Genomic DNA, 15,178 nt, shown 5'->3' on the forward strand with positions numbered 1-15,178 from the left:
TGATCCCTCCCTTCCAGTTAAAGGTGGCCCCATTCATGCCTGTAGGAAATGAGGAAGAGAGGGATCATGGGGAGAAGACCAGAGTATAGAGCATGGTGCTGCCTCCTGTGTCCTGCCTGGGTTAGGTAAGACCCTAATGTGTGTTCTGTCTGGATTTGTAAGGGAAAGGTGGAGGGGAACAATGGGTCCCCAACAATGCTTTTGGGGACATATGATGGACACCTAATGATCTTGTGCGGCTGGGAGTGTGGTGGGATGGGTCCTAGGAGTCGGCTTGGAGGCTGCAGGGGGCATTTTTTAGGGGGGAAGGGCCTCGTAAGTTACTTTTGCCAAAGGACCCATTGTAGCTAGAACCGGCCCTGCTTGGTATAGAACATCAATATTCAGGCTGACTTACACTGTGTGCATCATTTACCATGGGATGGTAGTAGTACAGTAAATGTGGAAATCATTTTGAAAACTCTCCATAAACTTTAAAGTTTATGGTCAACTTCATTGAGAATTGCATGCTGTGTCTTGACTGTTCCTCTGCCTCTTCCAATGAACTCAGAATAACGGTGTTAATTAGACAGCTGCTAGCAGAAGCCAGGTATTACTGTACTGCAGACAGCCTTAATAATAATAAAAAACCTTACCATCGGATTTACATTACTTTCAGTTTCAATACCTCTAACAAGGTCATTGTCATTTCTACACTATCTCTGACATTCCTTGAAGTTGAAATATTTGAGACAAAGAACTTTTATTTTACATAATACAGCCATGGGCAGGACAGCCAATTAACTTGTGCTTCTCCCAGGAGAATATCTGTTGAAAATTAATAGTTTAAATAATGTTACAAAGTTTCAGATTCATCCGCGTCGGTGGACACTGTGACAAAGAGTGCGTTATTAATTACACGTTTCTTTTAACTACAAGATAATGTAATTAAAATTATGCATTCCCTGACTCTGGCTGAGAATCAGCTAGACAATGGAAAAGAGAGGGGGCGAGTGCTTAAATAGTCAGTGTTAAAGACTAAATGGTTCTCGGGGCTCCATTTTCAGTGCTTTACAGGCCATGATCTGACACTCTGCAAAATACCTGGCTGATTATTCCTCTGGTGCATTTGTCTGCTGTGATTATCACCTTACATTTACAGCATTAAGTAGCTCAGTATTTTCATTGTGATGTATGTAAAACCTTCCTATAGCCAGATACTATTGGAAAAGCCATTTGAGATTGTCAAATGGTCATCTGATGCTCAAGCGTTAGGGACGCTTTCCGTGAATCTATTTATTATCCATGTCTTTTATTCTTTTAAGGCATTTACAATTAAAATGTTTTTTTTTTATATAAAAAATGTAAAATACAGGGAACAGTTGATTGCCAAATTCTTTTTTTCAGAGTCTATTTATTATAAATGTATTTTACATTTCAGTGCTTATTTGTTTTTGCTTAATGGTTTTTATTTTGCTTGGAAGATGCAAAATACTTTGTGCAGCAGTTAATTACTGATGGTCTTTTTGCTGCAGAAATATAGTATCCGCTCACAACCTTCCTCACGCCTCTCTCAGTTTTAACCCAGCCTCCTGTTGTGATACAAGTAGCAAGGGGTTTTTGCTCTAAATCATTAAACACAACAAATGAAAACAAATATAAAAAGACTAAAGCTAATTAAAGAAATTGTCAGCTTGTCTTGTAATTTAGTAATTACTGAGCAAATAAAGCAGAGAAAGTTCCCTGTGGTTCTGCATTGCTTAGTAACCTCAGTACACAATCTGATCCTTTTGGAGTGTAACAACAATCTTATCAGTTGGTTTGAATTATTAACTCCTCTAGTAACTTGGAAATCATTAATATTTTATTTTCATATTAGTTTAATGCTGTGCTTAGTGCTTTAGACTATAGATGAAATTTGAGTTTCATACTACTTTAAGTCATGCACTACTACTGACTGACAGTCTATGCAAAGAGTGACTGAGAGTAATGGGGTGGCAAAGCTTCAATCAAGAGAGCAGTCATGCTCTCTTTCCACTGCTACTTGTGTCAAGAAAGGAGAGTCAAACTGAAGTCTGCAGCAAAGATATCATCAACACTTAAAGTGGACCCAAACTAAAAATACAAGATTTCAGAAATAAAAACTATTGTCTAAATTATAATAATAAATAGCAGCCTTTTTTCAGCTGCATGATGACAAATATAAAATATTTTACATTTATTGGAAAAACCCCTCCCTTCCTTTCATATTGCCGGCAAATAATGCAGCAAACTGGTGGAGTAGATGGTGTCCAGCAAAGGAGGAATTGCTAAATGGCTGCCACATGTATAACCCTAGTTATGCAAAGAGGAGGGTGAAAAGCATGCACTGAGATGCTTATAGGCTTGAAGGAGTGTTTATTTATATTTGTATGTGTCAGAGTGGTGCAATTAAATATTTTGAATTAAAAAAATGTTTGGTTTGGGTCCACTTTAACTGCTATACTAAGTACGTATTTTACTTCTTTTTTTTTTGCAAAAATAAAACATTTCCATGAACACATTTGCCCATGTGCAATTCACGTTTTCTCCTAAGTTTTGTCATATTAGATAATTTTTCATCTACTGTTTAAAATAACTTTTCAGCACTCTTCAATAATTCCCATCGGCCCACGCATGCGCACTGCATTGCACCATGCTCTCATCGTGCACATTGCCTACGTCACCTATTGACTTGCATTACTGCATGATCCGTGAGGGATGCAGTAACATGCTGCCTACTTTGCATCGGGATTTTGGCAATTTTGATACTCTTGTTGTGCAACATCGCTTTGAGTGAGCTGCACAAGTCTCCAAAGACTTTAATTTCCCTTGTGACAAGCTGCTGTGGGACAAAGTACCGCAGAGCGATGCAGTGCAGCCAGTGTACAAGGGGCCTCAAAATTATTTTGAGTATTTTCTTACCTGCTGGTGGTTTAAAAGGCATTCTATTGACAAGGTAGATATCACCTAGGAGAAAATTTAAGAGAAAAAGTGAAATGTATATGGGCCATTACATGCATTAAATATAGAACACATGTTGGGTGAACACCTGGATGTTCGGGTTCGGGTCCGTTCTGCCGAACATGGGCCAGATGTTCGGCATGTTCGGCCCGAACACCGAACTCAATGGAAGTCAATGGGACCCTCGAACATGCCACTTTTGGGGGCCCTATGGGGTCGCAGGCATAAGGGGGGAGCGTGACGCGTACCCTCGTATGCGTCATCACGTAGAGGACGTGAGGTCAGAGAAAGGGCGTAAGTACCACAAGGGTACTACCGCCGAACCGCCCGCTGCCCGGCCTCAACGCGTCTCTTAGTAGTCACTGCCAGCCAGCCAGCCACACCAGGTACTATTAACTTTCCGCAAACTTTTTTTATGGGGAATTAGGCAGAGGGGGGAGCACTAGCGGAGGGGGTGGGGGGGATTTCTGACCCCCCCCCCCGTGATCGGGGCATGCTCCCCCTTTATGCCTGCGACCCCATAGGGGGGCCGTATTCGGGCGAACAGGGCCCTGTTCGGCCGAACAGGGGCCCTGTTCGGGCCCTGTTCGGGGGGCATTGAGTAGTTTGGGCGAACCCGAACTAAAAGGCCGAACACCATCAGGTGTTCGGTCGAACTCGAACAGCACCCGAACAGGGTGATGTTCTGCAGAACCCGAACAGTGGCGAACACTGTTCGCCCAACACTAGGCCATATGCAATTCATTTTTTCTAATTTTTTTTCTCCAAGGAGAACATCTTTCATCTTTGATTTAAAATATGTTTTTAGCACTTTGCGTGCGAAAAGTATTATCAAGTAGGTGAAAAAGTACTGTCAAAATTATTTTGAGCATTTGTTTGCTTGCTGGTGGTTTAAAAAGCATGTTATTTACAAGTTGTGAAAATAACAAGTAGGAGAAAACTCAAGTGAAAAAGTGAATTGCATATGGCCCATGAGCCCATTTGCAATCCATTTATTTCTCCTAAGTTATCTCCTAGGAGATAATTTTCATATTGATTTAGGAATTTTACAATTGAGGAAATACCCAAACCCTGGTGAAAAAGTACTATCAAAATTATTTACAGTTTTTCTTGCTTGCTGGTAAAGGGCATTTTATGACAAGGTGTGAGAATACCACTTAAGAGAAAAAAATGAATTGCATATGGGCCATTGATTATAAAGACATTCAGAAAAAATGTCTTTCAACTATGACTTTAATCTTTAGCATGGGAAAGGAAGGAGGCAGGGAAAGGAAGGGAGAAAGATGAGTGGATAGAAGTGAAGAGACTGAGGGAGACAGCAAAGAAGAGTAAGAGAAAGCTCATCAAACAGTTGATTGATATGGTTACTATTCAGGTTATTAAAATGTATGTTTGGGATGTATGCTTTTTTACTATTCTGCTTACCAGATTATAAAACCCTAACCTTTAGTTTTAAAGGACACCACTGGCAAAGATCTAAATGTATCAATATATCATAGCAAAGCTTAGTAAGCAGAATGCCCAAGTTTTAACCTTTTTGTCAAAGAAGACGTATGAGAAGACTTATGAGAAGGCTTATGTTGCTAAAAGTCCTGTTTTACATTTTTCTTTATGTGATCCAAAGTAAAATGACTGAAAGTTGTGCCGTTTGAATCAGCGTTCTTCAGGTGTTTAAAGGGACTCTGAGCAGTGCAGAAACTATGGAAAGATGCACATCATTTTAAAGCTCTCTTTCTCCTCTTTCCAATGATATATAAACCGCCACCCTACGCCTTTTAGTTTTCACTATTTTCGCGATTGAAATTGCAGCGGCCGCGATTTCGATCGCAAAAATAGAGAAAACTAAAAGGCGTAGGGCAACGATTTAGGTGGCGTCAGAAAGAGGAGAAAGAGAGCTTTAAAATGATATCCATCAAGCCATAGTTATATTGTATTACACAGGGCGACTTTTTGTCAAAGTCAGCAGCTGCATTCAGCAAAATGGAGCTGCTGACACTGGGGAAAGTGTCGTCCTGTGTAATACAATATAACTATGGCTTGATGGATATCATTTTAAAGCTCTCTTTCTCCTCTTTCTGACGACACCTAAATCGTTGCCCTACACCTTTTAGTTTTCTCTATTTTCGCGATCGAAATCGCGGCCGCGGCAATTTCAATCGCGAAAATAGCGAAAACTAAAAGGCGTAGGGTGGTGGTTTATATATCATTGGAAAGAGGAGAAAGAACGCTTTAAAATGATATGCATCTTTCCATAGTTTCTGCACTGCTCGGAGTCCCTTTAATATGGGACACAGACTGAGCTCTATAAGCAGGTTGAAGCCAGGGACGTAACATCAGGGGAGCATCCCCTGCAACTGCAGGGGCACCCAGAGCGGTGAGGGGGGCCAACTACTAACCAATCCAGGGTTCATCCTTTCAGATCAAGTGTTTGTTTTTTGCTACACTTGTCTTGGGTGTGAGGATTATTATGTTCACACTTGTTTTATGACCCTTGCAAGATGGGCCCCCAGGCCGTGAGGATCATCAATGGAAAGCAAGGGAAAGGATGTGAACATTGGGGGCCCCCACCAAGGTTTTACTGGGGAGGGGGGGGCAGGATTTGAAGTTACGCCCCTGGTTGGAGTCTATAGTTGTGAAAGTCTGTCGTGTGACTTTTAAAGGGGTTTCTAACAAGAAAATGCAGAACTGGTACAGCTAATTGAGGAGCTTACACAGGATTAAAACATAATGGGCTTGATTCACAAAAGAGTGCTGACAGTTAGCACGGCCGTTTTCGCATTGCGCGTGATCGCGAATTTTTGCGCGAAACGATAATGTTAAATTTTCCTGCGAAATCAATATCGTTTTCGTGCGAAAATTCGGGTTTGCGCGCGAAAGCATTATAATTTCACGCGAAAATTCGCGATCGCGCGTAATGCGAAAATTCGTGCGAAAATGGCCGTGCTAACAGTTAGCACTCTATTAATTATGAATCAAGCGCCAATGCGTCTACTTAGAGGTTTAACCACTTGCCGACCGCGCACTCATAACGCGCGTCGGCAAAGTGGTAGCTGCAGGACCAGCAACGCAGATCTGCGTCGCGGGCTGCAGGCTAATTAATCAGGAAACAGCCGCTTCCTGTCAATTCACGGCGGGGGGCTCAGTGAATAGCCTGCGGGCCGCCGATCGCGGCTCGCAGGCTAAATGTAAACACAAGCGGAAATAATCCGCTTTGTTTACATGTGTACAACGCTGCTAACAGTAGCAGCGTTGTACCAGATCAGCGATCCCCGGCCAATCAGCGATCGCTGTCACATGACAGGCAGGAGCCTGTTAGAGGCTGCACAGGACAGATCCGTTCCTGTGCAGCCTCCGATCTCTGGGGAAGGGAGGGAGGAGAGGGAGAGGGGGAATCCTGTGGTGGAGGGGGCTTTGAGGTGCCCCCCCCCGCCAGCCACATGCAGGCAGGAGCGATCAGACCCCCCCAGCACATCATCCCCCTAGTGGGGAAAAAAGGGGTGCGATCTGGTCGCTCTGCCTAATGTTTGATCTGTGCTGGGGGCTGTAGAGCCCACCCAGCACAGATCTCTGCAATAAGCGCTGGTCCTTAAGGGGGGGGGGGTTAAGGATGGGTCCTCAAGTGGTTAACTATAACAGAACATTGAAAAGAACAAAATAACAGTCCACACTTTAAAGTGTATCTGAAGCAGATTATAGGTTGATGCCCTTAAAAAGAGCTTATTAAAAGATCTTTCAAATTATTTTGATTTTATTTGCAGAAGTAGTATTGTTTTGCCAGGAGCTCCCTGTAAAAACGTGCCAGCTGTTCTATTCTCTGGGCAGGGAGCTTGATGTGTCCTTCAAGCTGAACAGTACTCCTCCCCATCCCTGCCCAGCTTCTGACATAGCTCTCCACCTGGCTTCCCTGAGAGAGAATGGGAAGGTGGATGAAAAGCTGCACCAATAGCTGGGTGGAGCTAGATAAGGGTTGTTATTGTCCAGTTTCTAAAGCACAGCTGCAATTTCTTTCTTGAAGACAGGATAGCTGGTGATGCATAAAGTGGGCTCCTAGCAAAACAGCACTACTTCTGAAAAAAACTGCTTTTTACAATTAGCTTCCTAATCTTTCAGTGAAAACTCCACTGAAAACCTTGTGATCATCAGCCAATGCTAGGCCTTTAAACCAAAGTGTTTGACTCTTACTCAGTGCCCTGCCACAAATGTCTGCCATCCCTTTATTCTATATTCTTTCACTCTCTCCTCATTCGTTTTACTAGATTACATGATGTTTTTAACATTATGTGATTTCAATCTTTCAGTTGCAGGACAGGAGTTAGTAGTGAGGAGCATATCGTAATAGCGCAACCCAGGAATACATTGGCCTCCTATAAGTAGGCTAATATTTCTTTTGTAAAGATGTAAAGTAACAATCTTCCCCAGAATTATAACTAAAGCTTAAGGTGTGTAGGCATACGTAATTGTCATGGCTTGCAGGTGACAGAAAGGGGGCTGAATGCTGTACAGACCTGCTATAGCAGAGGCACACATACTGGACCACATGCAATTAACTTTTTCACCTGAGTTATCTCATAGAAGAAAACGTTCATCTTCTCTTTAAACTAACTTTTACGCATTTTACAAATGAAAAAGTGCCCACAAGTTGGTGAAAAGGTGCTATCAAATTTATTTTGCTTGCTGGTGGCTTAAAAGGCATTTTATGACAAGTTGTGAAAATATCACCCAGGTGAAAACTCAGGAGAAAAAGCAAATAGCATATGGGCCTCTGGCCTGTATGCAATTCACTTTTTCTCCTGAATTTTCTCCTAGGGGATATTTTTAAGCTTGTCAATAAAATGCATTTTAAGCCACCAGAAAGCAAGAAAATACTCCAAATAATTTTCATAGTACTTTTTCATTTGCTTTTTGATACGTTTTTAGTTGAAAAGTGCTGGCAAATTATTTGAAATAGAAGATTAAATATTATCTCCTAGGAGAAAACTCGGGTGAAAAAGAGAATTGCATATAGCCCTCTGTGTCTATGATAAAGTAATGATATCAACGACATGGTGCACAATGAAGTGGATTTTTGGTGGGGTAAAGTGGGGAACTGTGTGCTGTTGTTTAAAGATCCAGCATTCTGGATAATTAAGGGAGTTTTATGGACACCTATTCACACACTTAATTCTTGTCTAATGTGGCCAAGTTTAGTATTAGAGTTTAGTATAGCATGCGTGCGCACATAGGCCCATATGCAATTCACATTGTTTCCTAGGTTTCTTTCTAGGAGATAATTTTTCATTTCTCTTTAACCACTTGAGAACTACAGTGCTAAACTCCCCTAGTGACCAGGCCATTTTTTGCTTAATAGGCCACTGCAGCTTTAAGGCCAAGCTGCAGGGCCGCACAACTCAGCACACAAGTGATCTCCCCCCCCCTTTTTCTCCCCACCAACAGAGCTTTCTTTTGGTGGGGTCTGATCCCCCCCCCCCCCCCCCCAGATGTTTTTTATTTTATAAATATTTTTGTTATTATTTTTTTTCATAAATATGCCTATTTTTTTTTTTACTGACCCCCCTCCCTCCCTCTCCCAGCCAATCATCGTGATCAGCTGTCATAGGCTTCAGCCTATGACAGCCGATCACTCCCCAGCCTATGGAGGGGACAGCCGTGTCACATGGCTGTCTCCAGTACAGCTCTGCCTTAGATCGCAGCGCTGTACTAAGTAAAAAGACGGAGGTTTCGCATCCGCATGCACGATCTCCTGCAGTAGCCGGCCCCAGGACTTGACGCCAATTCGCATTAGGCTGTCCTGGTGCTGCCGCCACGGTCACGCCCATTGGCGTGAGGCGGCCATTAGGTAGTTAAAATAACTTTCCAGCACTCTGCAATTAAAAAGTACCAAACAGTAGGTGAAAAAGAAATATCAAATTATTTTGAATATTTTCTTGCTTGCTGGTAGGCTAAAATGCATTTTATTGCCAAGTTGTGAAAATATCACCTAGGAGAAAATTAATGAGAAAAAGGAAATTGCATGTCAGCCCATGGTCCATATGCAATTAACTTTTTCTCCTGAGTTTTCTCCCAGGAGATGTTTCATCTTCTGTTTAAACTAACTTTCCAGCACTATTCAATTGAAAAAGTTCTGCAAAGTATGTGTAAAAGTATTATCAAAATTATTTTGAGGCTCTTGGATCTTTCTCCAGAGTTTTCTCCTAGGTGATATTATCACACCTTATCTTAAACTGCCTTTTAAGCCACCGGCAAGCAAGACAATACTCAATATAACGTTGATAGTACTTTCTCACCAACTTTCGGTTACTTTTTCGATTGTAAAATGCTGAAAAGTTTTTTTTAAGAGAATATGAAAATTATCTCCTAGGAGATTACTCAAGAGAAAAAGTTAACTGCATGTGGGCCCTAGTGTCTAAACACAATGAAAAATGCAGTCTAGTGTTTGGCTTTAATATAATCTTTATCTAAATATATAAGTTGTTACAGTTTATTTTTTATTTGTGCTCATTTCACATTATTATTTTGTATTTTTGAGTGAAGCAGGTCTCCTCAAAATCAACACTGCCAAAGTAAAATATCAAAAGGTGTCTTTTGTCTTAAATCTTATATGGCAATAGCAAAATGGGTATGACGAGTTCCTTATCTGGTATTGACCTTCTGTGTTTCTTTGACTGATGTAGAAAGATGACTTAAAGCCGCCCTACCTCACAAGCCTTTCAACAAAAGATTCCCTATTCTCTGCGCATGGAGTGGAACTATCTTAATAACAGTAACCCGATTAAAAGTAAACGATTTGATGCTCTGAATGTGCAGATATACGGGAACAGATAAGTTTCAGGCAGATTAATTTACTTTTTTTTTCCTAAATCCTGCTCCTCTTACTTTTTTCATTTTGGTTTTCAGATAGCAGCCTCAGATAGTCACCTTGCATTTCATTACTTTCTTAACTGAAAATTACAGATCTGTTTCCCATCTCCTAATCAAAATATCAAATATATAGCTTGGAAATCATTTGCTGTCAGATAACAGATCCCTGCCATCCCTTAATAATAGGGATTTGTCTATTAAAGGGCCGGGTTTAGCTTGCAGCTGGAGAAGAGTGCTCGTGTCTTGGCACTGTGCTACGTGTATCTAGCTACAGAAGGGCGCACTGACTGGTATTATGCATGAATGTTTAAAATGCAGCCAAGCAGAAAAGTAATGATTACAGTGCCAGCAGCACACACAGATCTCAATCCTTTTGAGTCTTTAATCTGAAATATTTTGCTTTGTGATAGGACCAAAGAGACCAGAGTTACTCCACTTTGAAAACACCTTTGTCTTCAGTGACAGTTCACAACCTGAAGCCTGGGACTGTCTATGTCTTCCAAATCCGTGCGTCATCATTATCACAAGATTATGGCAGTTACAGCCCAAGCATTGAAGTGGAAACCCTGGGAGAACGTAAGTAATTCCTTTTCAGCTAATGTAATGAAATATGTTTATAACAGATCAACAGCCATAGTCAGTATGTAATCAGAATTCAAAGTCAGTGATCAGCTGCAAAGTATTGAAACAATGTTACGTAAAGTGCACCCAAGGTGACATGTGACATGATGAGATAAACATGTGCAAGTACAGTACAAAACATATTAATAATAACCAGGCTGTTTTACTTGTTGTATTTTGCTACCTGAAAGAGGTCATTTCTAGGCATGGAAGTGACAGTTTCTGTCTTGTCCGTACCTTGTCGGGAATATAGTAAACATCATTGATAAGCAAATTACAGTCGTACAAGTGATTATGAGTGCAACTTCTTATCTCAGGGGCGAGAGATAAAAAGGTCAATATTTTAAGTCTGGGACACTTAATAGGCTCTAACTGATTACAGACAGTAAAACATTCAACCGACTTTGTAATTTTTAAATATAAAAGATAACCATGGAATACTTCAAAAAGTAATTTTTAGGACAAGGAAGATAAATATAGTTGTTTATCTCATCAGTTTATTTTCACCTCGGGTTCACTTTAAGCATTCAGTCCTGGTTTTCCTGTTATTTGCTCTAATAGCAAAAACATAAGATCCTATTGTGCAATCATTGGATTCACTAGGCATTATGTTGCCAATGGTAGTTTATAGAAGGAATGTCCATTAAAGGTGTTGCTCAGTTTGGCTCAAAAGCACTTTGGCCAGTCAGGTCATAAAGTTTGGAATTCGAAAGATCATCAACTTGAACAACACAGAAATCAAGGGGGGATATTTTGATGGTACTGGTTTGTGCTATGTGTGCCAAATGCACCATAATCACATAAAAAACCCAGAAAATGTCTGAAATATATGTTGCTATTTACAAAAGAGGAGGAAATATGTACAGCAGCGAGTGGTTGCAGTGGTAAAGGGCTTTGAAGAGGAACTACGCCGTACGCACGTTAACTTTTATGCGCGTACGGCGTAACGCCTTACACGTGATAAGTCCACTTTGCACATGAAAACTATGGCGCTTCGCATGCTAACCTATTAGAGTGTATGCTTAGCACGCCCGTGCTAAGCTGATTTGTACCCGATGTAATGCGTGCAAAACTTTACGCGCGTAAACGTATGACTTCACGCAATGTTATTAGTTTACGTGCATAAAGCTTTATACACATGGTATCACATTGCTTTGCACGGGCATGCTAAGTGTTAGCACTCTTTTGTGAATCAAGCCCTTAGTCATGGGCAGTATATGTTTTAAAAATCATGATATAATTGTGCATATTTTAGAAATTTAAATGGCATACAGAGTTACATCAGAGTTACATCAGTGCCCTTCACTTCATGTCTCCTTGAGTAGACTCCCTCCTCCATTGCCTCTCAGCAACATCAACTACTTGGGCTTTAGTCATGCAGCCTTCAAGTCTGTATCAAATATGAAGAGCGAACATGGAAAAGGTGTGACAGTTTGGTGATTTTCATTCTATTCCCAGGACTCTGCTCTGATACAGAGATAAGCTGGCAAGCAAGCAATTCAGTATGTATGCAGATGTTGGAAGAGAAAAAAGATTTCCCCGGGGTCTGATCATTTATAAATGAATGCTAAAAATTGCTTGTCTGTGCTTAGCTGACAAGATTTGCAGGGACACCTTGCCAGTAAGCTGGTGTATTTCTCTCACAAATCTCTCTAAGGACCACAGAATTCCATATACTCGTCTGCATCATGTTTATTGAATTCTGATATTAGAATGTCTTCATTAAATTGTCTTCTAGATGTTGACCTTCAAAAATATCTATAAATGGTAAGCACATAGTCTAACATGTAGAAAGTTTTATGATAGAGTAGATCGGTCCTGAAAACTAGGGATTCTTTCAAAACAAGTATTTCAGAAGCAAATAATCAATGGCAATCCCGAACAATTGCCAAATAGGGTAGATCATCCTTTTACACATACCCACAAAAAAAAAGGTTTGCTGTGAAAACTCACATTTCCACTTCTCTTTGTTCAAAATGTTAATAGTAGTAGTAGTAGTAGTAGTAGTAGTAGTAGTAGTAGTAGTAGTAGTAGTAGTAGTAGTAGTAGTAGTAGTAGTAGTAGTAGTAGTAGTAGTAGTAGTAGTAGTAGTAGTAGTAGTAGTAGTAGTAGTAGTAGTAGTAGTAGTAGTAGTAGTAGTAGTGAGGGATTAGAAGCAAATGATCTATTCTATTTTTTCCTATTGAAAATAATTCATTTAATTTCCTCTCTTTATGGCACCAAGGGCTGTAATCTCTGCCTACATTGTTACCTGGGAAGGAAATCAGTTCCTTCTCCACCTTACAATTTTTTATAATTCTGCCCTTGATGAAGAGAAGTACTCTCCTCTCTAAGCGGCAGGCAAGGATATTTTTACCAACAGGGACCCACTAAAAAGATGCTGCCTAAATAAGATGGTTTCCTGTATCCTTGGTGATAACATTTTCATCCCCCACTCTCATACCTTTTGTATTTTGTGTAGTCTCTTTCTAAGTACCGTAATGGTACTTTGGACCATTTCTCTTATCTAGCTATACCTTCTTTTCATGAAGTTCTGCAATACATTCTTAATTCTGCTTAATTCATTCTGTTTTATTCATCCATCGTCTAGAGATGGCCAGAACATCACATTTTCGATTCGCAAATGCAAATTTGCCGCAAAGGTTTTCAAACGGGCGAATTGCCATAGACTTTAATGAGCAGGCAAATTCTAAAACCTACAGGGACTGTTTCTGGCCACACAAGTGATGGAAAAATTGTTTCAAGGGGTCTAACACCTGGACCGTGGCATCCCGGAGGAGGATCCATGGCAAAAGTCCCACCAAAAATTACTTGACGCAGAGTTGTGTTTCAATCTCTAAAGGGCAGAAATCACATTACATTCCTACATTTCTGTAATAAAGTGCTGCTTTAACCAGTTCACCCCCAAGGGTTTTTACCCTAAACGACAAGAGCAATTTTCACCTGTCAGTGCTCCTCCCTTTTATTCCGCCAGCAATTAGGCTTTCTGTGGGTAGTACATTTTGCTAAGAATTTTTTTATTCTAAATGTGTTTTAAATGGAAAAATAAGAAAATAATGGAAAAAAATCATTATTTCGCAGTTTTCGGCCATTATAGTTTTAAAATTAGACGTTCTCCTATGGATAAAACTGACACATTTTATTTGCACAGCTGTCCCAATTATTAAACTGTTTAAATGATGTCCCTATCACAATGCATGGTGACAATATATTATTTTAAAATATAAGTGTTATTTTTCTGTTTTGTTCTTTTTTTGTCCAATCCATAATTACTAGCCCCTATGTAGTAAAGTAAAAAGTATTTTCCCCTCATAAAATATAGATTGAAAAGCTGAGCCCCTCAGGCAAATATTTATGTATTTTTTTTAAACAGATTTTTTTTTACAAGTTTTTTTTTTTTTTTTGGGGGGGGGGGGTCTTTGGAAGTGTAAGTTTTTAATTTTATTAATATTGTGAATGTATGTATGTGCCTGTATGTGTAATTTTACTTTTTGGCCACAAGATGGTGCTAGTGAACACTCTTCTATTATAGGAAGTGTTCATTTTTTTGTCTGTTACATTTAACTACACTGTAACTGTTTCCTGTTATATGAATGGATGTGGCCGCTGATTGCGGTCACGCCCATTTATTCCAGGTATTGCAATTGGGTAGAGGACTGCTTGGTCCTCTTCCCAATCGCTGAACACAGAATCCAGACGGAAATGGCAGCGGGATCGGTGGCGGTAACGAGCAGCGTATTAAAACATCCTGTTGTAACAGGCTCAAACATGACATTGTAATATGCTTCATTGTCATTAACTGCTTAAAACATCCAGCGTGTGTAAATGTCCATCAGGTAGTGTAAGGGTTAGGCCTGCTTCACACTGACAGACGAAACTCCCCGTTTAATGCACCGCAAACAGCCACAAAGAGCATTGCCAAAAGTTGACACCCTCAGAACATAAATGTTAGTCCTCTCAGCGGCAATCTTTGTGTAGTGGTCACTGTGCTTGTGCGCACGTTCGTGGGAGTGCAGGCAATGGCTGTTTTCCAGCCCCTAAGGTTGGGCTGAGGTAGTTCAATGACAGTAAAGTGACCCAAAAAACACTGATTCTGCATTGTGCGCCCAGTGTTGGCCTTGTAGGCTTTATTGATCACCACCTGGTGACCATAAAAAAAAAGGTTTTGCCAAAACGTATCCAGCTGATTGAATTTAATCTGTCCACAATAAAGAAATTACCTTATCATCTTGGGTGTGCCAACACACTCATATAGGTCATTTCTTCATTTAGGGTGTATTGTGCAAGCTACTGTACCAGCAGCCCTAGCAGTGTGCACACCTGTGCCATACAGCTAAAGTCACTGCACTTGACTGTCAATGGATGCAGAGAACTGCGATATAGCAATATCAAAAGAAAACAAAAATAACACCTATGATGGGGTGTATTGTATAAGCTACTGTATCAATAGCAGCAGTGTGCACAGTGCACACATATATCAGTGCACAGTGGACAGTGAGACATACAGAACTGCAACAGCACAATAGTAAGAAAACCTTTGTACCAGTACCAGCCCTTAGAAGGGCTCTTTGGGAGCTAAGGACGATGTACTAACAAAACCTATTTACCCAGTACCAGCCCTTAGAAGTGCTCTTTGGGTACTCAGGACACTACATTAACAAAACCTATGTACCAGTATCAGGCCTTAGAAGGGCTCTTTGGGTGCTCAGGATGCTGTACTAACAGCAAGAAAGTCAGT

General features: G+C 40.5%; 1 protein-coding gene across 1 annotated transcript in view; it reads left to right on the forward strand.

Moving 5' to 3' along the window:
* The window catches only part of EPHA10 (EPH receptor A10), a 766,354-nt gene that overhangs the window by 637,926 nt on the left and 113,250 nt on the right, over positions 1-15,178 (forward strand). The window contains exon 7 of the mRNA XM_068269039.1: positions 10,230-10,395. Coding sequence (XP_068125140.1) covers positions 10,230-10,395 — 166 coding nt within the window. The remainder of the gene's footprint in view (positions 1-10,229; positions 10,396-15,178) is intronic.

Source organism: Hyperolius riggenbachi, chromosome 2, assembly GCF_040937935.1.
Source record: "Hyperolius riggenbachi isolate aHypRig1 chromosome 2, aHypRig1.pri, whole genome shotgun sequence".
NCBI lineage: Eukaryota > Metazoa > Chordata > Amphibia > Anura > Hyperoliidae > Hyperolius > Hyperolius riggenbachi.